The sequence below is a fragment of the Columba livia genome, chromosome 2 (assembly GCF_036013475.1).
Source record: "Columba livia isolate bColLiv1 breed racing homer chromosome 2, bColLiv1.pat.W.v2, whole genome shotgun sequence".
Lineage (NCBI taxonomy): Eukaryota > Metazoa > Chordata > Aves > Columbiformes > Columbidae > Columba > Columba livia.
In genome coordinates this window covers 88832263-88858148 of record NC_088603.1, presented here as the reverse complement: position 1 = coordinate 88858148, position 25886 = coordinate 88832263, and the positions used below count along the sequence as shown (strand labels likewise).

At 35.9% G+C, this 25886-nt stretch overlaps 1 protein-coding gene across 1 annotated transcript in view; it reads right to left on the bottom strand.

Annotated features, from left to right (window-relative positions):
• Positions 1-25886, bottom strand: part of ABCA13 (ATP binding cassette subfamily A member 13) — a 181466-nt gene that overhangs the window by 36057 nt on the left and 119523 nt on the right. Inside the window, exons 47-54 of the mRNA XM_065053420.1 lie at positions 25034-25142; positions 14717-14771; positions 13959-14136; positions 11392-11507; positions 7131-7287; positions 5919-6172; positions 5442-5634; positions 4082-4191 (exon numbers count right to left, since the gene is read on the bottom strand). Of these exons, the coding sequence (XP_064909492.1) occupies positions 4082-4191; positions 5442-5634; positions 5919-6172; positions 7131-7287; positions 11392-11507; positions 13959-14136; positions 14717-14771; positions 25034-25142 (1172 nt within the window). The remainder of the gene's footprint in view (positions 1-4081; positions 4192-5441; positions 5635-5918; positions 6173-7130; positions 7288-11391; positions 11508-13958; positions 14137-14716; positions 14772-25033; positions 25143-25886) is intronic.

Sequence of the window (25886 nt, the reverse complement as noted above, 5' to 3'; positions counted from 1 at the left end):
AGTAACTATTTCAATGCTACCTCTTCCTTTGGCACTCTTTAATATCCTTAATATGGAGATACACACTCTCTATATGATAATTATGTTTATGTTTCATTTGAACAGATATGCCATCGATAATGGCAATGTTAATGAGATACATGAAAAAATAAAAATGGCAAACTCCCCTGTGATTGGCATTTTGTTATTATCTTCACAAGACTGCCTGTGGTTGGTGACAAGTTCCTATTATTTCTCTTACTGGACTATCTTTATCAAATCACAGTTACCACCAGAGTGTGATTGCAATGGTTAGAAGTTGCTTAAAAACATTTTCTGCTGAAGGATATGAAAACAAAAAAGTCATGGTTTTGGTAGACTGCTCAGCTTGTATACTATAAATGTGCATTTGCCATGTTATATGGTAAGATGCAAAGTTTAGGCACATGGTGCATTTAAAATATCTGTTTAATTTATAGTGTATCAAAAACAGAAAATCTTAATAAAAATGGACCAGAAGACTTCCCTTCCCCAAAATAATGCCTCCATCAAAAAGAATGCCAGGAAACCCTGATTTGCAGAAAAGATTAAGTTGGCTCTAATATTAATAAACATTCCTGCTTAATAACACCCCGTCTTACATGTGTCAGTAATATTAAAATCTGTTACATAAAATCTAGCTTTTATGCATTTTACTAAGCTTTTTGTTATCAAAACAGACATGGTTTTCTCTCAGATTCTTAGAAATAAGCTTATTTTTTTGTGTTATTAAACATTCAACAAACAAACTAGAGGCCAACAATTATTCTAGAAGTACTTAAAGATACTGTGGATCTGCTTTCCTGCCTTGTTAAAAAGGCAGTTGTCATTCATAAGTACATTTTTCTTATATTCTTTAAGAATCTCGCAGGTGTTCCCTGAATATAACTTAATTATCAATGTGTGAGGCTCCTTCTATATAGTTATTCAAGGAAAGAGGAACTGTTGTGAATTAAGGATTTTCTGCATAGAGTTACATCAGTTAGGTTCTCCAACATTTATAACAATGATTTGTATACTCATTTCACTATTTGATCACGAAGGATGCATCATAAAGGATCCATCAGATCATACTATTCTGACTTTTCATGATCACAGAGGACAAAAGTTGTGGTTTTTTCCAGTCAAACTCAACAGAGATGGGACCTACATCTAAGCTAATGCTCCAATTATTCAGAGGGAATCTCCATCAGAGGTAATATCTCTATGGAAGCTGCTTCATGACATAGGTTTTAAACATAGAAATCTAGATCTGCTGACCAAATGGTCTGCAGCTGTGACCAGCAACTGCTTTCTTCAGCTGACTCTCCTCTCTTCTTCTGTGACAGGAACACCAGGCTTTTGAGCACACTACTTTTTTGAGTAGGAAAAGGAGAAGACTTCTTACCATGATATACCCATTCTTCCTTTTGTCTCAGGTGTAAATACAAATCAATCTACCTAAAAGTCTTTGGGATGAGTACTTTTAGCCATTCTTCAACTGTTGAGGAAGGGTTCTGCAGACCTTTTGTAGTTATTACCTTTTACCTATGGAAGAGTCATCAAATTTGTCTGTGGCAGTACACTCTCCCGGCCCCCCGCCTCCCACCCCCTGCACTGAGAACTGATGTGGCAGCTGCATGTGTGCACAGCCCCCCCCTTCCTTCAATGATACAGCTAATGGCTCTTATTGTGAGACCCAGGCCAGAGTAGTTAGGAGAGAGGAGGGGGCAGGCGTAGCCACAGTAGAGGGGAGCAGAGAAGCTGCAAAGCTTCTAGACTGCCCACAGCCAGATCTGACAAAACTATAAAACTGGGGATCCCACCGAGGCTGCTCTTTGTGTGGTCCTCCTGGAGCCATGGGCCAAGTGCCGCCGTCATGAGCCCTCTGGGACTGGGATGCCATCTAAGGTAACCTCCCAAAAAATGGGACTGCCTCATCTCAGCGTGTGGGTGAGTGATAACTAGATATTTCCTTGCCAGATGAGTGAGTGTATTAAATAATTCCTCGCCGCTTGGGCAGGTGTTTTCCTCACTAGATCGGTGAGTGTATTTTTCCTGGGGTCAAGGACAGCTCTGGTGTTGTTTTTGGTGAGCCACATGTATGCACACCGTGGATCTCCATTATTCTTATTTTGCTGTACCCCAAATAATCTCCTCAATTTGATATCTGAATCTGTATTTTATGTTACCGGAGTGCTAATTAATTGTATAAACCTCGTTTCTAATTGGTTGTTTTCCCAGATTTTCCCAGACAGAATAAAAGCCTGTTTTGGACCTGGTTGTCCTCCTAAAACTAATTTTGGGGTCCCTCCATGACATTGTCCTCCAGTGATTTTCAGCAGAACAGCAACACAGTGCACCAAGATCTGCTTAACAGCAGTTGCCAAAATATGAAGCAAGGAAAAAAGTGAGGAGTGACATAAATCACTTCTCCCAGACTTGAAGCTGTTTGTTTCCTTAAGTTTAGCTTCTGTGCAACTGCAGCTCTTGCTTGAGGTTTCCTTCTCAAGTTAGTGATAAGTTTTGAAAACTGGGGAATACGGGTTTTAAACTCACTTCAGCCACATAAAAATCCATAACCTGGACTGACACCACCATAATACAGGGGCGTAATTAATGTTGTGAAGGGTATTTTAGACACTTAGATGCAAACGTCTAAGGCATATGAAGGGACTGAGAACAGCCCTGCAGAAAATTACTTGGAGGTACTGTGGATGTAAAACTGGTAATGTGTGCTTGCAGCCCAGAAAGCCAATTGTACCTTGGGCTACATCAAAAGGAGCGTGGCCATTAGGTCAAGGGAGGTGATTCTGTCCCTCTGCTCTGGTGAGACCCCACCTGGAGTCCTGCGTCCAGCTCTGGAGCCCTCATCACAAGAAAGACATGGACCTGTTGGAGAGGGGTCAGAGGAGGCCACCAAGATGATCAAAGAACAGGAACACCTCTGAGAGAAGGTTGAGAGAATTGGGTTTGTTCAGCCTGGAGAAGTGAAGGCTCTGAGGAGACCTTATTGCAACCTTTCAGTACTTAAAAGGGGCCTATAAGAATGATGGGACAGACTTTTTAGCAGGGCCCGTTACAATAGGACATGGGTAACAGTTTTAACCTGAAAGAGGGGAGATTCAGGCTACACATGAGAAAGAAATATTTTACAATGAGGGTGGTGAAACACTGGCCCGGGTTGCCCAGAGAGGTGGTAGATGCCCCATCCCTGAAGACACTCCAGGCCAGGCTGGACGGGGCTCTGAGCAACCTGATCTGATTGAAGATGTTCCAGCTCATTGCAGGGGATTGGACTAGATGACCTTTGAAGGTCCCTTCCAACTCAAGCTGTTCTATGATTCTGTGAAATGTAACTTGTGATTTTGGAAACTCCAAATTGCTTCCTTTAAAAATTTTCTGAATTAAATACTCCAGTTGTCCTCCAAAACACCTATTTTGAAACACACATCATTTAGGAAAAGAGAAGTTTCAAAATTTTTAAAATTTATATATACACATATACCTTTTACTTTGGCCTGACTAAAAAATAACTTCCCTTCCAGTTTTGCTGGGAAACTGGTAAGTGTCAGTTATATCTAACCCAAAAAGTCCATTATTCACTTATCACTCCATCAAAGTTAGCCTCAATATCACCAACACTACCTACCATCCTAATTACAGAGAATATTGATCAAGTAATCAACTAATGACTCTGAAGGATGCAAATGTCAGAAAACATTTTAAAATTGTCCAGTTGAAGCACTGTTCATCAGCCTAAGCCTGGAAGACTTTCAGTGCAGCACTTAGTATAGGGGATTTGGACATACTAAGATTTTTAAAAGGCTTTATGTTAAGACTTCCTAGACCCCACTCTTTTGCTACCAGGCAAGTTTATTCTCAATTAACAGAGCTGTCTGATGGAATTAAATAATGCTAAAATGCTTTCCTGCAGAGACTTAACAGCAATAACGCAATATACATTTAAAAGGGAACAAAACACAGGTCCCTACAATACAGTATAAAGATGGAAGACCTGCTGAGTCTTTGATCATTTGCATTATCAATTAGCACTATCCTGATCAAACCTTGTGTTATTTACCCTGTAGGAGTCCTGATAACAGCACGTCCTGAGGATGGGATGATATCTCCAGTCAGCATCTTAAATGTTGTGCTTTTCCCAGCTCCATTTGTTCCCAGGAGTCCAAAACACTAAGAGAGATTTAAAAAAAAAAAAAAAAAAAAAAAAAAGAGAGCAAAACCAGTCTGCTGTGCTCAAAGTAATATGCAAGATTATTTTTTCAACAGTTTCTCCCCTTTTCATATTTCTTATCATCTGACTGTAAGCTGCTGTATATGAATATACTGTATGTGCAAATTCCCTTTCCCATGGAAAAGAAGTTTTACTTTTATTACGTACTAGTTCCTATTTAGGATTCTAGCCCTTCACTTAAAATGCTGTCCAGTAACTAGATGCATTATTTATCCATATTATTACTAAATGCTAGATTTGAATCTGAAGACTTCAAGTCCTGTTTGAGAGCCCTGATTACCAGTCTATAGAGTCAATATTTCTCAGTTTCTCATGAGCTGCTTCACTCTGTACAAGTACATGAACACCAAACAGGCCCCTGTCTACAGTGAATATATTCTTAAGCAAGATCAGGATTCGTATTAAGTATACATATAGCACTTCATAACTTTAAAACTATTTGTTTCATGAACTTTCTGATCGATAAATAGGCTTTAATCAAGAAGAATATCCTCCTGGTTACCCCAGTTACCCAACAACTCATGTATAACTTGCAGGACATCAGTGGAACTTCACTGCCATGCACTAGTTTCTCTTATCTTCCAGTTTGCTGTTAGAAACCAAGAAAAGTCTTTTCCTTCTTGGTATATTTGAAATTAATATCTGCAATTCCCAAAAGCATAAAAATCACACAAAAAAAAAATGTAATTGAGAAATCTTCTGGATTATCATATTCAGTGCTAAATTTAAGTTTATTAAAATAGTCTGTTAGTACATCACATACTATACTAAAATATATTGTAATGTTTTCAGCATGAGAACTACAAATTTGCCTTGGTGACAAATTCAGGATTCAGTTCACAGTTTGCAGCTGAGTTGGGTATTCTTTGCTTTATTTTTGGACATTGACCTGCTATGCTACTTACTTGTTTTTTGTGCTGGCCTATAAAACAGTAAATTGACAAAGATAAGCAAGAAGAAAAAAATAACTCTGATGAACTTGTAACCCAAAAAATAAATGAACAGTTGCTTCTTAAGCAACATCAGAGCTTCTGCTTTATCCTGTTATTGATATTCAGACATTACTACAATCAAAATTGTTCTGCTGCTATCCACAGATCTCTGATCATAGACATCCTGAGTATGTCTCAACAATTTATTAGAATTAAGTGTTATTTTCTGAAAGGAAAAAACAAAAAGACATCTTTACCTCTCCCCTTGGTATTCCCAAGCTTACACTTTCCACAGCGATATTCTTCTTACTGAAACCTCCATAACACTTCCTGAGGTTGTACAGAAGAAGGATATCATTACCAGTTCTTCCACCAAAGAGTCGTTGTCTCTCCATTTCTACATCAACATCTTCTGAAGAGCTGATCATGCTGTTAAGTGAACACTGCCCCCTAAAATGGAAGATGGTAATAAATGACATGTGGCAAATTGGACACTACTGTATTCTGGATAACTCTGTTTTATTTCCCTGGTTGCAGTGCCTTAAAGATTCATGATCAAATCTCAGAAGAATCCAATTGAAAGAGCAACTACTTGTATTCTTTCTGCAGTTTCCGCTAATTCAGGTACCCCATGTTAGCAGAAGTATTTATCTTCAGGTGTTCAAAGTCTACGATTTTCTTTCTTTAAAAATTTCTTCATTGTCCACTATGGTAGAATACAAATGGCAACACACCTTGGTTTCTGGAGGAGATCCCAATGAAGAAAAAGCCGTAAAAGAAGAAGTAGTGTTCCCTGCAGGGCCATTTCCACAAAAATCCAGCCCAGGAAGTTCATCTCAAAGGGGCTCACGTATGAATCTATTCCAAAGCTGCTGGTCAGGTCAAACTTGATCTGATTGTATGAAAGCTCTATTAAACCCTGGCCTAAGCAGAATTGTGGGAATACAATGAATGTCCATTTGAGGATATTGTAGATGTTCTGAAAAGTCTGCATTAAGATTCAGCAAGGGGGGAGGGAGGAGAAAAGAAAAAAAAAAAAAAAAGAAAAAAAAAGGAAGAAAATTACTTTTCTCCAACAGCATATCAAGCACACTTACAAATCTGGACACAGCATTCAAATCTCACTCTAGGTTAACTGTTTTCAGAAAAGCTTATTGTGAGCTGTTTTGGGGCAGGGTTCATCTCTTATTGCATTTTAGACTGCCTAGGACCATGGGACTCTAATTTCATTTGAGGTTCACAGACAGTAACAAAACACATGTGGCCAGGATCATTCTATTTTCTTTAATATTTTAATATTAGAATGCTATTAATTCTAAATTAGTAACTTAAACCCAAGTCAACATCAAATCTGCCTCCAAACTTAGGTGACATGTAATCCAGATTTGACTTCAAATATCAAGTTTTTGACCTACTACAGGCATAGATATTCATACACATTCTGGATCTCCTCTCTATCATGTTGCTTAATTGCCATTGTGACTAATCAGAATTACATACATCAAGTGAAAATGTGTATTATTATTCATATAATGCACTACATATCCTAGGAATATGAGACTTATGGCTTATGTCAATATTATTCAAACACATTTTACAATGCATATAATCTATTCAATAGACCAGAACAGCTCCCATTATGTGCCAATTACAACTTAATGGTCTGGAAAATGTCAAGTTTTCAATTAACACTGTTTTTCCATTATTACAGTGCATTTTTTTTTTCCTTATGATTCAAAACAAGTTAAAATTCAAGATGGTGACAAGCAATAGGGTATACACTAGGACAGAAAAATAATGAATGTTTAAAACCCAAGTTTTTCTGCTGGAAAAAATTTTGTCTCTGTGTATGTATAAGCATACATATATACATGCATAAACATATACATACATGCACATGTGAGCATTCATCTCACTTATGAGTAACATAAAGGTTTTATACTGACCTGCACTTTGGAAATTATAGCTAACAAACGAGGTAAGAGAGTCACCAGCATGGTACACAGGCCAAACACAAAATTTAAGGAGATGTAGCAAATAAAAGCTACATCTGAACTTGAAAATAATCTGGATACAAGATACATCCACGGTAAAGTTGCATACCTGAAAGTTTAAAGAAAAAAAAAAAATCAAAAATAAGTTGTGTTTTTGCCTCGCCAACCAAAAAAGAATAAAAAATGGCAGTTATCATGCTATTAAAAAAAAAAAAAAGTTATTACTTATTTTGACCAGCTGATGAAAAAGGATAGATTTGGCATGTTTTCTTTATCAAGTTACCTTGTAATTATTTAGATGGAATTATAGCTACTGCTATGAGATGGGCAGATACAATCCATTTTTGTATAAATTAAATGCATGTATTTACTTACATTGCTCCAGAAAGCTCGCAACCCCGATTTCTAAATAATTGCAAAGCCATGCATCTTAACAAGCTTCTTACACGGGGATAGAATTAAAACCAAATATTTGAAGCTTAAATCATGAATGCTGAGCAAACAGCTTTTCTTAGAGGCTTTCATAGAAAGAAAAAAAAAGAACAAAAAATGAAGGACAGAGAGAGCAAGGAGAGTAAAAAAATAAAGACAAACAGAAAGAAATAATTTTAAAAAGAAAAATATAAAACTCAAACAACCGAGACAAACAAACCAAACAAAAACACAGAAAAACAAACAAACAAACAAACAAACATAAACACACATTAGTCCTTGAACTGGAAATATTATTTGTGCCAGCCATATCTGAGAACTGAAATTTGCCAGAGATCATTTTAGCATTGTTCTTACCTAGAATAGGTTATCAGTAGAGTAATATCCATAAAAAAAAAGACTGCACAGTCAATGATTATATGAGAGCATGTCCATGGCTACATCATTTTCAGTGCAAATCTTTAAAGGATGAGGGAAGGCACCTTCCTTTCTGGCAAGTCAAATGACATCAATTCGAAAGGAAGAAGTCATACTTTTTATAAAGAGTAAGATATGTGTAGCCAGACTAAAGAAGTGCCCAGGCAATGTGATGAGCAGGAATGTCATGTAAAGGAAATTTATTTTCCATTCAATGTATCACAAGACATATATATAATATCAAACAAGCGGTATATAGACTGCAGGAGCATAGGTATCAGTATATGCCATTGCATGATGACAGAATATATGACATACACATACTTGTTTATATAAATACTTCTTATATAGTATTAATATATGTATATATAACAGTGAGTTCAGTGCAAGAGCAACTAGACAAAAATCTGTGCTTACTTCTTCATTGCATTAAACAGTAGTTTAGATTATTAACCATGAAAGTCCCTTTTAAATTCAATAGTTTGTACTTTGCAGATGAACTTTTTTCATCTAAGAATGCCAAAATCCTTTACCTTAAGAAACAAACTTTCGAATCCTGCTATGAAGTAACAGTGATATTATCCTCAGTTTACAGGAAGATAAACATTAAATGATGTAATATTTGGGTCTCAAATGAAGATTGTAAGTATTCAGGTTCACACTATATTTTCAGCGTCCTATTGCCAGTGTTAACCATGCAATCTTTTCTTCCCTACACGCATGTATGTAAATCACTCTTCCAATTTTTGTTCTTAATTACGATACCATAAATCCAAGATAAGTCCATTCTTGGAAACAGCTCAGGAAAGAGACATGATTTAGAGTGTGGTTACTCAGCTGTAAACAAAAGCAAAATTTGATTTGTTTGCTTATAGTTACTAGGAAATGAGCAAAACTTTCAGAACACTACATTTATATGATGTTCAAATGCAGCCTTTAGTGGAGTTGCCAGTCATACCCACGTCTCTATCCTAATACTTTCTTTTCCTTCAGCTCCAGCTGGAATTTTTTATTTTCTAAGTACCGAAGATAGAGAATTTAGGACAAAAGTGTTTAAGTAACTGAACTATAAAACACTTCTGGAAAAAATGCAGTTTAGGTAAGAGACCATTATATTAATATTTTTAAAGGAAATCAGCTTTAAAGTAGCACACTAGGAAATTGTAGATTACTCTTTAATGCACATTCCCTTCTGGCACACAGCTGAACTTTTTCATATAACCGGGCTATTTTTGTCATTATTCTAGATCAGAAATGCTGCACAGGAGTACCTTGAAGAGAAAAATAAAATTTAAAATGGAAAAAAAAAATGCATTACAGAATGCAGAAAAATTAGAATTACATGCAAAATACTGGGGAAGGATAAAATGACCACAGCAGGCTTCATCACATTTACTCTGTAGTTAAGGTGAGTAAAGGGCAGAATAGGAAGAGCGGCCACTCTGAAACTTATCAGAATGTCCTTGAGACATGTCAAACTTACTGACTAACATTTATTGCATCTTTAATACATGTTAATACACATTAAATACAGAGACCTTCTTGTTAAAAGTCACTAATATCCGTTACATCAGTCAAAGCCAAACAGTACAGGAGGGATTATGCTGAGATGATCAAGCTGCATCTGCAGTCAACAAAAAACTTTTTAGAAGATGGTCCAGATTATCAGTCAATACTCATTTCGTCTGAAATACTCAGACTTTAACTTAACATTTTGGTTAAAACAATGCCAGCATAAGTCTTAGCACCTGGGATTTAGTATTAATAGTACACTGTGGGCAGGACCAAAGCATATAGCACAGCACAGAAAACATGTCATAACTTCAGCAGACATATATGTATGTACTGTATGGCTCATTTGCTGCTTAAGATCTATTAGATGCCTATTCTTATGCTAGGGTCACAGCAACTGCATTACAAGAAGGATTAAACAGTTGTAAAGGGAATAAAAAAATAAATAAAATAAATAAAAATAAAACAAAAATAAAAATTAAAAAAAAAAAAAAAAAAAAAAAGAAGAAGAACAGAAAACACAGGATGAGGTCTAGTAGTGTGTAAAGTCTTTGGACTAAGACTGATAAGAATTTCTGCCTTTAACCTGAAGGAATGAATCAGCATCAATCAGCAGTAGGGCAGAAGGAAGGAGGAGGAAGACAACAGTGATATGGAGAGGAGAAAAGTGTGAAAGCTGGATGTTTCATCTGAGTTATTTAGCAGATGAGAGAACTTGGCTTGTTTGGGCTTGCAAAAGATGTTTGATAGGGAGAATTATGAAGTATTACTCAAAAAAAAACTTAGCTTGGAATTTCAAAGAATACCTCCAGCTATGGAGATACTGAAATAGTTTTCCAAAAAAGGAGTTGCTGAAGGCATGAGATCTTGAATATAGTTTCAAGATGAAATACAGTAAGTTTTTAGTGGTTTTTTTAAGTGTTTATCTGAGACCCTTTTTGCCATGGAATATGTCCCGATCTTGCAGAAGGTCCCTTCTACTGTCCCCCATGTGATTCTCTCCTGGATCAGTTATATTTCATTATCTAAACATGTCTTGTAAGAGATGCGTTCCTCCCTACAACAGCAGCAACAATTAGTTGCTTGAGATAAGGAAGAAACTTCTCAGAATGCTCATCCTGCAACTATTCATCTTCAACATTTCTCACATCACCTGGAACTGCACATGGGAAGAGTTAAAGGAACAAAATAGACAGACGATGCATTTGATTGAGCCCAGGGCTCAACAGTCCTCTTTCTACAGAGTAATCAATCCTCTGTTTAACCAGTTATTTTAACTTTTTATAACTGTTTTTTCATGTGAAACTAATCAAGAGTGTGGACTTTCCTCTCTCACAGTACTATTTGGAGACAAATATCCAACCAGCCCGGCACTCTACGTTGGACAGAGTTCTCATGGGAAATATAAATTTCTGGAGCTACATAAAATTACAGAATTACAGAAAATGGGTAGAACTGTAATAAAAGACAACCACTTCTTACCTTCTTGAAGATATTCTGCACAGCTAAGCACTGAAATTCCCATCTGACTATGCTATTATTCCCACATTTTCTGGAAGATACCATGCAATGGATTTCTAATAGCAAAAGATTTTATACAGGTTGAGTATTTTTTGAGACATTTCCAGTCCTTTTTTTTTTTTTTGTTAATGTCTGAGCAAATCTACCTCCACCTTCTGTGTGGAATTTTCAATCTCATGTTTCATCCTGTTTCCTCACTATCTTTGGCTGAATCATAATCATTTTCAAAGAGAGAAAATCATGCACCAAGCAGCAGGCGCAAACCAAGTCTAAAGATTTCTCTTTGTTTCTTACAAGCTACAATTCCATAGTAGCATTTCCAATCACATACCCAAAAAGGATCAGCAGGAGGCCAATGGCTGCCAGGTTCTTTCGGAAAGTGAAGGCTGATAGCTGGAAGGCACTAATAACACCAACACACAGGGTGACTGGAACCAAGTAAAACAGCTAGAAACAGAAGAGAAAAGGCATTTACCAGGTAAGCATCTCTTACTGATCTTACTTAATTAGCATAGAAGGGCTCTACAAAGTAACTTTTCCGTATTTGCAATATAATTACACTATAAAATAGGAATTCATAAATTATAATACAATTTCACAGTCCATCCTTGCTGTGAAAATGCCTCCCTTACACTTATATACATGAAACAGCCTTACAAAATAAAACTCGACTACATAATATTCCCCTTAATTCCACTTCTATTGACCTTTCCAACACATTCATTTAACAAGCTAACTCTTCTAGATAATGAGTCCGTATGGGACCATTGCCCCAAAACATCTAGTGACACAAGATTAATCTGAACAAAATGTCTCTATTCATTACTAAATTTGCTTAGCACTTACACATTTTGCATTCATTGAACATAGTAAAGAATTACATTCACACTTATAAATTCAGTAAGAACAGCTTGATTCTCATGATAGCAATTTCATAAATCAAATACTTCAATTTCATAAATCAAATACTTCTGCAGGCATAGTAGAGATTATGCCACCAATAATACGGGACACAGCTTGTAATACTTAAAATATGTAGAGGGATTTCAAATTTGACAGTCCATATATTCATGTGTTCAGTGTCCCTAAATGATCTGCAGCACAATTAGCATTTAAAGCAGAATCTGTTCTTTCCCAGATCATGATTGATCATGTAGTACTGTGCTGAATTTGTGAGAACATTTTGAAAGTAAGAGATTGGCAGAAAAGAATAAGGAGTTGACTTTGCTGCACAAGGAGAAACTGAATGATGATGGACTGAGTTTTTAATCAAGCCCTCTTATCTGACTTGGCAGAAAAAGGAATACAAAGATTGACTGGCCAAGTAACTAACTTTTGGAGAAAAGTGCTCTTCCTTCAAGCTTGCTCAAGTGTGAAAATCCTGATTTTAAGCACAGCTGAGTGAAGCTCTAATGTTTCAGATTTCGAATAGTCTGAATGAAAACAGAGAGCATTCAAAAAGAACCTCTGTTCCTGATCAGGCTAGTTCACATTTGTGTTGCCTATGCTAGATCCCAGCCCTTACTTCCATGACCCACTGTGTTAAGCAAGGTGCAAAAAGTGTATGTCCCTCCTATGAGGCCAGGAACCTCACTATTTTTGAATAAGCCAAGTCACTCCAATTGTTTTCTATTGCATCCGAAACGAACCTTGCAAGACAAAACACCTTTGAGAAATGATCTATCAACACACAGCTCCCTATTTAAAAACAGTAATTCTATTTGTTTCCCAGAAGTAGATGACCTAATTTCAAATTCCTGCCAAACGTTGAACTAATACCATAGCAAGCCTCATCACAAGTGAATTGAGAAAAAGCCTTTCAGTAAGAGATACAAATGTATGCCTTATATATACTTTTACATACACACAGATATATATATACACATACATGTAACGGAGAAAATATTAATTTTCATTCTCAACGTGTCATCTTTAAAAAAGATACTTGAAGACAATTTGTGGAATTAATGCTTTAATGTAATCCAAGTGAGTTCCATTACAGAGCTGATGAAAAATCCGTGACAAAGGAGTAGCAGTGATTTGAGAAAGTTAATTTTTTTTCACAAACTTTGTTTATTAGCCTGAACAGAAATTGATTTCTCAGGCTTGAAGAACGTAAGCAAAAATTCCTATTTCATTTAACTATGTTGGCCTAAACCCAACCTGCCAAAGTCAGGTCTCAGTGGAATTCCTGACTTCACATTTAATTAAAAGGGTAAGATTTTCAAAAGAAGAGTAGGTTTTCAGATTTGTTAATGAACTGCAAGTAGACAATACTACCTGTAATGCTAACAATGGTAGAAATTACTTTGTGTAAGAGAAATAAGCATTCAGGACAGAGACTTCACCCATTTCTGATGTCATTCTCTGTATGTGAATTCATTAATAATATTTTCTACTACCTCTCTTGCCAGAAATAAAAGATAACAGTTATTAGTATCTCTCATATTACCTACCAACAGACAACATAATTCTGCCTTTAAAGTAGCTGATCGACTTCTTCAGGCTTTTCCAATTATCTGAAAGATTTTCCCAGTGGCAACTCAAAGCACAAACTCCTGCTATGAACTGCTGTGTGGAAGATTCCCTCTGTCTAGGTTGATCAGACAGCTTCCCTTTATTTGTAAAACAGCGTAGGTACCTAAAGCTAACATATGCGTTACCTAGTGATTCAGCTTCAGGAAATGAGGAACATAATCCCTGCCTTAAAGAATTTTATCTGACAGTATTAAAGCAGGAATGGTGTCCCAGTGCTTGCTAACATGACAGCCAAGATCTGTTGCTTCACGCAATTCAGATCTCATTCATATGTCTTGTGAGCATATCTCCTTTCACTTCTTTATGGGAAACTAGTTAAAAACTTACACCTGAACACATGCTCCCCCATAGGATACATACCATATCACAGCAGAAGTTAGCAAGCCAATAAGTTTTGTAGCCCAGGCCTGTGATGTGCTGCAAGCGTTTCATGCCAGATACTCTGTCTTTCACTGTGGCACTTCCGATGGACGCAGTAAGGACAGAGAAACCCAGCATGATACACAGTGCTACCCCACACTGACGAACATTCTCCATTCTAGGGTACAAAGCAAAATGGCATAATCAAAATGCAATGGGGAAACAAATCCTCACAAAATCCAAACATTTTCAAGGCCAACTTCTTGCACTAGACATTAGGACTGCAATCCTATTCATAAACACCGGGTTTGCACGCTGTCAGCATCTAATTAGAAATCGGGAGCAAGATGATGCATTAAGTTACCAAACTAAATGTGAGTTATACAACACAGTGTGTGTTTAAAGTCTGAATAATAAAGTGAAGCTTTTGCAAATATTTCCTCCACTATAGAAAATAAAAATTTTAAAACTTATCGAATTTAGATCTTGGCAATCAGCAGTTAACCTGTTTGAAAATGTCATTACCTGTTTACAAACTCTCTGTAAAGTACAGTCAGCATAAATGCAGTATTTTTTCTCTACAAAAGAATGCAACCATATCTGATATAAACAGTAGACTTGACATATCAACACCAGACTAGAGAAAATGCTTGACCCAGTGGAACTGAATTGCATCTGTCAAGTCACAACATCTATTGCATGCAACGTACACGCTTATTAAATTAATGCAGCTGTCATATATTTTAAGAGTTACTCACATTTTGTCCTCATCCAGCAAAGCTCCACCATATGGTTGGCTGTAGAGTGTGATCCCTGTGAAAAGAAAAATAAATTATGAAACAGTAAATGCTGCATCAGGATTTCAAGTTCTAGAGTACACTGTTGATCCCTTATTACACAAGATGAATTAAAATGCTAAATACTTATACAAAATAAAGAGGTCAACCACCAAGCTCCCAAACCAAATACTGTCTTCCTGTTGTGTGATTTCCAGCGTCTAGATCCACCATTGAATAAACACCAGTAATAGCTGCTTTTGTGCATTCTGCACTGCAGAAATTGGTACAACAATGTTACATGTTGCAGCAGGATCTACATCACAGAACATATCAAATACAAAACCTAAATCAGAATTTTTTCCTATACCTAATCTTCTGGAGTAAGGTGAGTTGTTGAAATTTATATACTTGGTATTTTGTCATTGCTAAAAATATTTTTAAATTGCTGATATTTTGCAGAGAAAAATTTTTAGCTAAACTCACCCAAAAAAATCACACCTCATATTGAAACTGTAGAGCTTTAAATTAAAAAGCTATCCAGTTTGGGAGACAGAGAAAAATCCAAGTATGCAACGCATTTTGAGGATTATTTTGCGCCCTGGTACAACCAGCCTGTAATAATCTAGCCAACCAAACTTCACAAAAATCGCTGTCCAATTGTTTTTGATGCTTTTCCTGACTTATTTCTTCATGTACAGCTGATAGGTGTGCCATCTGTAATGTAACACCAACTGGAAATTCTTGCAGTGAGATCAAACCAGCACGAATTGACTAGAATATCTAAACAAATCTATGCTGTTCCCAATGTAAAATAAATAAATACATAAATTCTAACAGCAATTATAATATTCTCAGTATCTTTGACAAAGAAATAGACTGTTGGTAGCCTTAGATGGACTCTGAAGAGTGTCACTTAATTCAATACACTTTGTCATATTGTTGGACTCCAGCTGTACAAAGATAAAAATTGTCTTCATCCCAGTAACAGGTACAATCTGACCAAGTATATCCATACATCTATTTTTCCCCTTTCTCATTTCTCATCTTCAAGCTAAGGTAATGTGAACATCACTAAGTCACTGTGTGATAAAAAGCTGAACAACAGAGGATGATGATCAACTCAAACGCAAAACTAGTACAAAGTAAATATTTTTCAAATACAGTTAAAAGCTGTATACTGAAGACAAACAGTAGTTAACAAATCAAAAGAAGATTCAAGCTGATAAGGTTTTGATTCATCACTAGTAGACAGATAGATGGATGTGCTATTTGCAAAAGTCTTTCATGTCATTTGCCTAGAGGGACTTCTAAAAGTTTTCCTTTGTTTCTCCTTTACGTCATTAATTTTTTAAACAATAGATGCTATTTGCTCTGAAACAAAAACTGACATATGAAAGAAAACTATTTTTTCCCCATTGGAATCAAGTACTAGCCAAAATTCCATTTATGTAAAGGAAAAGTAGCTTCATTCTCAGAAATTTTTTCTAAATGTTTTCCAGCGGTTCAATAAAGCTGTGCATATTAGAAGAAAGAATGTCTTCACTTCATATATATATATATATATAAATATATATATACATAGGTCTTATTGAACTAGAAATTAGTAGCCAAAAATAGAATTACACCAGATTTTTACCATACAGACAAACAGAAAACAATCGGGGCGGGGGCGGTGGGGGGAGGGGAAAGTCTGATTTTCAGACAATCTAATTACAATGGAGGAAAGCTTTTGGAAAATGAGAATCCTGATAATTTCAGAAGCATTGAAACAAGAAGTTAACAACATGAAACATGCTTCTTGCACTCACTAGTGCTCAGCTAAATTGGCAAAGGGCAGACATACGTCTTCCAAGCCTCCTCTTTTATGGCCAAGAGCCAATTTCTAGTGTCAGTATCTTTGCACAATCATCAAAGTCTTGCCTTCATGATCAAGAATTTGACTCTTCTAACCAATCCGTCCTCCCCCAAACTTCAGGTAGCAGAAATACTACAGAAAAATTGCTCCAGCTCAAGGGGTAGCATTATTAGAGACTGCAAACCTTAAAATACTGCCCATGATAAAGAAATGCTAAGACTTGGAGACCTGTAGGTCTTACTGATTCATATCCCTTTTCCCAGAACTGTGAGACAGGTAAACCTGTCATGTGGACTGTGTTAGAGAATTATTGCCCATAAAGTGTCCAGAACTCTGGAAACTTGCCAGGAATTCAGGAAGTTTGTCCACTATATCCCATGAATTAATCCAGCCCGATCTGAATCGTATCCCATTGCTCTATTGCTATCAACTCTCTGCTGTATTCAGTGAGAAGATTATACCCTTTCAAAAACAGAGCTATAAATTCATGCTCGTGAAACGTCCTGTCGAGTGAATTCATTTTCACAAACATAGGTTTGCCCACTCGTACATAGTCAAGGAATTTTACAGGACAAGATCATCTGTACTGCTGAAACTTTTCAAAAAGACCCCCAGGGAATTAATGAAACATGCAAAACATAACAAAGACAAAAATGGCATCAAACATTTAACGAGGAATAACTTCTGCACAGCAATATTTAATGTGCATGGCTAAAATCACCATGGCCTGTCTTTACTAAATGCATAGATCACAAGAGGAAAGTAACAAAACTTTCTGATTCTTGTGTTGCTATTCAACAAAAGTCTACAGTGGTTGACTTGGATTCCGTATGCAGAAATACACAGCTATAAGTCTATACATAGCACAAAATAAACAGCACTGTGAAAAATAGATAATTGGGGGGGGGGGGGGAATAAAAAAAACCCACTACATTAAATAGCATAATGCTCCTTGCAGTCTTGTATCACGCAGTACTGATCAAAAAGCAAATTGCACTGAGTTAATTTTCTTCAATGGAAAAGCCCCCAAAAGTAATTGCTCTTTTTAAAAGTAATAACCGTTTTCTACAGTCAGTTGCAATTCAAACCACAGAGATGAAAAAAAGGATTGCATTTTTGAAAATTTACAATGCTATCAATGTATTAAATATAATACTTTCATTCATTATTTTAAATTTTTCAATTAGTCTGGAGCGTGAGTGCTTGCTACATTTTTTAGTATAATGATTTCTTCCGTCACCCCATTGTCCAAAAATATCTGAATTTCTATAAAGCCAACAAACTGGCTTGAAATTCACGGAAGGAAAAAAAAAAGTTCACTTGAACCTAAGGAGGAGCAATTTATAAACTATTTTCCAATAGCAAAATAAGCAAACACATTTGATATGGACTATTTGATAATACAGGTATTTTTTTTTAATAAAAAACTTCTGTGTACTTTTATAATTTATTCCTTCCTAAATTTCTCCTAGCCACCTAGACTATCTTTCTTTACATATAACTCTGTCCCAAGGCAGCTGTTAACATGATGTACAGTGTACTTATTGATGCTTTCTTGCCTCAATGTGCATTCTTATCATGTAAAGTCACTATAATGATGCTCATTAAGTTGAAAACTAAACAACATCTTTGAGGACTTAAAATAAGAAACATAACAAATAAAACGAGAAGTTCTGTATGACAAAGCTCCTATTAAACAGATGTATGTGGTATTTATGCAAGGATTTTTTAAGGATTGTATTTGCAAACAGTGTGTGGACAGCCTTCAGAGCAAATTTTACAAAATCAGTATTCACAAGGGAAAACCAAGACAATATCAACAAATATTGTATGATTCAGTTCTAACTCTATCTGTCCCTTTTCATAAATTTCACAATCTAAAATTATTTCTTCCACATCTACAGATTGCTATTATATTCTCCCAACTTAATCACAACCAGAATTTCCCCAGTTGTCCTAAGACATCCTTTATATGTGTCTTGAGTAGGTCACTTTATTTTTACTGTAACAATTAGGCTTCTTTAGGGGCACAAGTGAAAAAATGTGATAGCCACCAATTCCAATCCTTTCAAAGCCCTGCATAAGCAACTCAAGAACAGGAAAAACTGTTACCATGGAGATCCTTGTACTGTATCAGGGTTTTTATGCTGTAGTCAGAGAGTAAGCAAACACCATGATGCCAAGACTTTCTAAGACATTTTAACCATCTCCAATATAAAAATGAAGAGCAATGAGCAATAAGAGGCACTATTTCCCTGATTAGAGTGGGGTGAAGAGGAAGGCATCTCAAAGAAAGAAACATTACAGTATATGCATTAATTATTATATATGTATATGTATAGTCCTGAAAAGGAATGAAGCCAGATGTCAATTCCAACAGAAAGCACAAGCAACAAGTTATTTTGGTAATATATTTTCTTATCTGGTTTTCAGCTAAGAAACTAATTTTTCTTTCTTTCTTCACTTGTTTTGCCTACAGTTAACTGCATTTTTGGGTGTTCTTTTTTCTTTCTTTTTTTTTTTTTTTTTTTAACTCCAAAGTAAAAGGCTCAGTTGCTGTCTCTTGTATTACTCAGTGAAAGACTTACCCTTACACAGCTGAGAAACAAGGGCATTTTACCATTCCTGCAAGCCACATTAGTAAGGAATAAAAAGGAGGAAAGTAGCCAGAGTTCCACAGTTCAACTATAAACTGCATTAATAACCCAACTGAGGGGGAAGAGAGAGTATTTATATTGGAAGTGCCTCTAGGACCTCCATGCTACATGCTTACTTGTAAAACAGGTGATAAACAATTACCTATACCTTTTTCACCTTCTCCATTATTTCCCCTTAATATTCTCCCTTCCAGACTGAACAATCCTATTCCTTTCCTTACATTATATCAGAAATAGTGTGGCCAGGAGAACTAGGGAAGTGATTGTCTCCCTGTACTGCATCTCAAGTCCTGTGTTCAGTTTTGGGCCCCTCATTACAAAAAAGACATTGAGGTGCTGGAGAGAGTGCAGAGGCGATGAAGCTGGTGAGGGATCTGGAGCACAAGTCTGATGAGGAGCAGCTGAGGGAACTGGGGCTGTTTAGCCTGGAGAAAAGGAGGCTGAGGGGAGACCTTATGACTCTCTACTACTACCTGAAAGGAGGTTGTAGCACAGAGGGTGTTGGTCTCTTCTCCTGAATAACAAGTGACAGGACGTGAGGAAATGGCCTCAAGATGTGCCAGAGGAAGTTTAGATTGGATATTAGGAAAAAATTCTTCATTAAAGGTTTTGTCATCTGTTGGAACAGCTTGTCCAGGGAAGTGCTTCAGTCACCATCCCTGGAGACATTTAAAAGATGTGCAGACCTAAACAATTATGTGATTTTGTGACTGGTTTTGATTAAACTAATTTTGGACTCTAATGTGTTAAAAAGGCATCACTAATCTGGGGAAATAAGCATTGTGACATTTGTTAGAATAAAATACTATCCTTTTCCATTCTGGTTAGTGCATTTGACAAGAAAAGAGGAAAACACATCCACATTACAGATATTTGAAATGAACAGCATCTTGGTTGTAGCAGGAAAAATCCTGCCCTGTTGCCACTCAGGAGCTGCACAACTCAAGACACCTTTCTCAATAAAAACTACTTTTTAACACTCTGCAAACTATACCCTCAAGGGAAAGTGCTCCAGATGTTCTATTTCAAATATAAACCACCTGACCATAGGTCAGAAAAGAAAGTCACTTGCAATTTGGCATAGAGACTTGGAGTGTTTCCTTCCTGTAGGCCGTAAAGGATGTGAGGCACTCGTAGCCCAGTCAATCCTGCCTGGGTACAACTTTCCACATAATCACATATTACAAAATCTGTGGTTTTGCAATAAAAATGAGGACAGTGATATGAACCAAGCAGTACTTTTTCAGTATAGGGTGGAGAGATCAAGAGGAAAAAAAACCTCACAGATCTTCAAGCTTGTATGCCACCACCATAGGCTAATCAGAGCTGTCCTTAGGTATATTTCATAGATCTGCACTGTATTTTGAGTGTGTCTGGGCCTCTCTCCTGGCACTCCTTCATAAACTACCTCTTTTTTTCTCTCCTGTAGCATGCTGAGTCTTGAGTACATAGATCAATTTGGATCCGTGCTAATTCCAAATATCATAATTGTTGCAGACTTGAATAGAAGACCAATCTAGGTTTCTTTATTCCAGACTAGAATAAAATAAAATATATTGTATAACAAAAATTGAGATATCATACATATATATATATATATATGCTTTTTACAAGCTCTTCTTTGTGGGCATTTAAAACTTATGACAAGATTTGTGTTTGTATAAAGTGAGACACTACTCTTTACTGAAAATTACAACTTATGTTTCACAGAGAATTTCACAGGCAGCACCTTCATTAAAGATCTATATTTTACTTTCCCGTCAATAACCAGATATGGTTAACGAGGTTCCTACTAAATGCCATTTCAAAGTTTCCTTTGAAAATAGTTTAAAGTTACAATTTGCAAAGCAATCAGGAAACTATACAGTCACTTTCCACCAAAACTCAGCTGAAAATAGGTCTCTTGATCCCTTCAGCGCTTTTGAAGAACTGAATCTGAAATAAATGAGGATGCTGCATGAACACTTGCAATGAGCCCTAACATGAAAGGTTTTTAAAAAATCAATGACTTCAATAGAAGCCCTGAGATAGAACAGCTGCATTGCACAAGGACTTTCTGTATTGATGTGTTTCTGTTCTTGGAATAGTGATGTGAGAACTCTTTTTGACCACTGTACTTTATGGACATCATTATAGATGACTACCTCTCCTTTTTTCTTTAATAGCTTTACTGTAAGACGTAGGTAGTAGTCCTTCCCCTATATTCCAGCATGATGAACACATTCCAACTCAACTGTTTACAATTTGGTGTCAAAAATAATATAGTTTTACTTGATCAGAATTTCTATCTTATGCTTAAGTAAAGAAAAAAAAAATACTTTTAAATCCTCTTACTTCATTATTCCATTTTTATTTGCTCAAAATTATATTATGTAATTTTAGGAAAAAAATACAAACATAATTCACGTAAGTTGGAAGACCAGCCAGAGCTGAAGAATTTTGACAAAAATCCAGTGCATCTTACTTTCTGTGTTCAATATTCTCACTTTTTTTTAATTGTTTAACATGTTCATGTTCATTATCTGTCACTGAATTTATAACCCAGTGGAAAGCAAAATGTATTTGGTTTCCTTTCCAGTAAGACAGATTAGTTAGATTTTTTAATACAATAGGAAAACAGACTTACATCATTATAAAGCTAGAGGTGGCTCTCCACATCATACAGACGGTGAGCTATTTTCATACAAAAAGTATTCCTGAACTGGTGTTCCAAAGTAGACACCTGAAACATTAACTATGAAAAACTGACGTAAATCAATCTGGTTAACTTCTGTTGCTCCATCTATTTATATGCACCTCCACCTGTCACAAACATTTTCTTCATACCACTATTTATATGAAAATTGGAATTGTAACTTTCCAAGCATCCTCACAGAGAAGCTTACTGGTCATCCCATATGGCAATGAGGGGATGGGAGGGGAAGAGAAATCTCTTGATTTGCAAAGAAAAGATTTGAAGATCAGCTTAACACAATATAAAAAGGAAGTATTTTTGATCCCCAAATAACTATTATTTCCCGCTCCTATATGCTCAGAATGATGAAGAGTCAGTAACTTGGACTGACACAAGAAAAACAATCATCAATTTTTCCACTTTTTTGGAACAGATACAAATTCTTCGGATATAAATCAGCACAAGGTAGAATATGTTCTCTGTACTCTCAGTTATGACATCTTCTTTCAAACTCATGTACAAAATCCTAAGTCTCTGTTCCCTGTATCCTCTTGACTGCAGAAAAGACATTACGCAAAAGCGTTTAGCCTCCTTCTCAGCTCCTTATCAATAAAACCTATCACAAGCTGGGACCAGTAGTACTGATCTCCTATGAAAGTTACTAGGCGTGGCCCTGTGAGCAAAGCAAGTAGAACTTGTGGTCTGTAGTGACTCCTCCCTCCTCCAGGGAACTTGGGAGAACTCCAGCTGGGTTCATGGCCAAGAAATACCCACAGGATGTAACTGTTAAGTGAAAGGGCTTCTCAGTATTTATATGAGCATTTAAATAAGTTGTTGACCTCTTTCAAGGTTGTTTCAAAATCGTGGTAGTTGCTACTCTGTTTTACATCCATGGTAATGCTCTACTCTATTGAAGCAAGTCTCCTGCAGTAAAACAAGATTTACTTTTTGTGAAAGAAGGAAAGACTGTCCTCACACTCACTATTCAAGGGTCAAATTATTTTTATGTCACTTAAAAGTAATACAGAAGTAATGGTTGGGCTGACAGGAGGAAGTTACCCCGTGAAAAAAACATGGCATTAATGCAAGTCAGAATTACAAAGCTACATTTCTGCAACATCCTAACAAGCTTCCTCACAGCAATTTCCAATAATATTCCAGAACTGACCTTGCATATAAACAGAGTTTGGAAGAGGAAAATAAAAATTAAAAAATAATAAATTTCAGTGTTGAAATACAGTATGTAGTCTTCTGACTGCTAATTGACAGGACTGCATACAACCATTTTCATAAGAAAAGCATAAAAATAGTCCTTCTCCATCAGAGCAATATCCTTAAATAAGAGTCAAAAGTCAAAGGGAACTGAGCTTAAGTGCCCCATGTAGCATTAGAATACCTGAGGGTTTTTTTTAAATACATGTTTATCCCTACACATATATAGATACATATACACACACCCATATAAATGTGTACACACACATATACATACAGATAGAAAGGTAAATAATTTGACTTCTCTTTCTAGGATTTCTCTGACAGGTCCCTCTGCACTATGTCTCAAGAGCATAATCAATCTGCCTTTATTGCACCTCTCCAACAGACATGCAGATAAATATACTGCTTTCTAGTTCAATAAGTCTGCAGAATTAGAGTCTGCAGACTTAGGCAACATATTCTGACAGATGATTATATAATGAACCCATATTTGTAGAGACAATAGTCCAAGACTTCAAATATTTATCAAGCATTGTTTTACTTATTGTGTTGCTATGTCATGCAACAATATGAAATATAACATTGCCACAATCCTTGGGACAATTATATTTTACTCTGATTTTAGTCTAGATGGTAAGCCCCCAGCTCTCCACGACAGATATAAAAGTAAGGGTACTTACACATCTAAGTTACAAAATGGGATATCTAATGCTACAGAAAACAAGCAAACATCAGTACTATTCATGAATTTCAGGGTAACTTGATTAAAAATTGATTTTTATTAAAAATTCTAATTAAAATACCTGATTTCATTTCATTCAGACTTTCTGCAGAAATACATTACCTTTGTTTTGTTCCCATCATTCATTTAGAAAAATAAAACCCCAGACATCTTGAAAGCAAGCAATTAGTCTTTTTTCATTGACATTCTGGAAACATTTTTTAATTAATTTCTATTTTCAGATACTCAGGATTCTATGCCCCTTTTCACTGATTTTCATTTTCTTTCTTCCTTCTTCATTATAAACATGCTGAAAATAATTTTACCATTACAGACATCATCCTGCCTTTTCTAAAACTCTTAAAAATTGGTCATAAAGTATTTTTACATTTGTCTAAACCAAACTAATTTCTCTTTAGCAGAACATAAATATGAAAGGGATTGGAAGGAACAGAAGTTAGCCTGAACTATTAAGCCCAGACTTCAAATTAGAGTTCAACATCCTAAAACTTCACCTGTACTAATAGTTGATCCTTTGGTTGCAGTCATTTTTTTTTTAAAAAAAAAAGTCCATTTGTAATATTTGTATTTTGGCTAGTTCTTATAAAGTTCAGGGGTATCTGAATAAATGAATTCAGATGTTAAATATACTTATCTCTCTTTTGTTAGGTACAATAGTATGATATACCAGCCTCTCCTATTCCTTGAGTAACAGGATGCTATCGAACATCACAATGTATGTGAATTTACAGGATACTCTGGGTTTACTCTGGATAATTACATAAGGAGATAAAGTGAAAAATAAGTTTTAAATTCACACTCAGTTGTGCACTAATCATCCCATTTAAGCAAGCCCTAGTACTGGTTACACAGGGACTAACATCCCAAATGTAGTGAACCAATCTATATTTATTCCACAGGAAAGTCCTTTGTAAGAAATTTGTATGGCATAGTGAGCTGTAAATTCAAATTTTACCTTATTGTGTATTACATTCCTCACACAAACAAACCTTCTGCTTAAATAAAAGTTCCCCTTCCAAATCATCCCAAGAAATGTGAGACTCTGCAATCCTACTTTACACTATGATAAATGTTCTTATTGAAATTATTTTGTGTTATTCAAAAACTACTTTTCAAAATATATGAAAAAAATACTTTGAAAAAGGATTATTACCATACTGTCTCCAGTCCACATTAGGAGGCAAATTCATCCACAGAATTAAGTTATTGAGTTCATTCAAGTAAGATGGCAGCGAATGGAAACCTTTTTGGTTGTACCACACCTGGAAGAGAGAATGGAAATTGTGAATGAAAAATTATTTGAATCTGAACACTCATCTGAATGCTCCTATACCTTGAAGAATTGCATAAAGATACCTAATTGTCCTGTTACAACAACTGTTTATAGAAGAAGGTGAACTAGGCTGAAGAGAATCAGTTAATTTGTACAGGTCTTTCAACAGAGTGGAGCAGTTAATTTTCTACTGTTGCAGCTGTACACCTATGATAATTATTAAATTGAGATTCTCTGGTTTAATGGAACACTGTGTCCCTTCCTTTACACGCGTTTAGTTGAATAAATAGAGGAAAAAAATTGCAAAAATAACATTTGCCAACTTAATTGAAAATAATAAGATGAGTAAAACTAATGTTACAATTGGAGAACATTACTGAAATTCCAAAAAGACTTATCTAAATAATACGTGTAAGTTACATAGAACATAAAATGTCTAGGAACAGAATATCCTAGGAAGTGGGGAAAGAAAGAATCAGGGAGATATTCTTTGCAAGGTTAACATGAAACTGTTCCATAAAGGATAAAGCTGTGTCTCCAGATTCAACAAGCAATTATCAGTGTTTGTTAAGCATGGAGGAAATTGAGACAAACTTTAAGGCAGACAAGGCAACGTAGTCTCTCTGAGCACAGGGAAGCAATTCTGTTGTAACATATACTTTATCCTCACATCATGCAGAATCATCCCAACTGGATAAATATACCCAAAGTTCACATTTACTTGTGCTAGAGT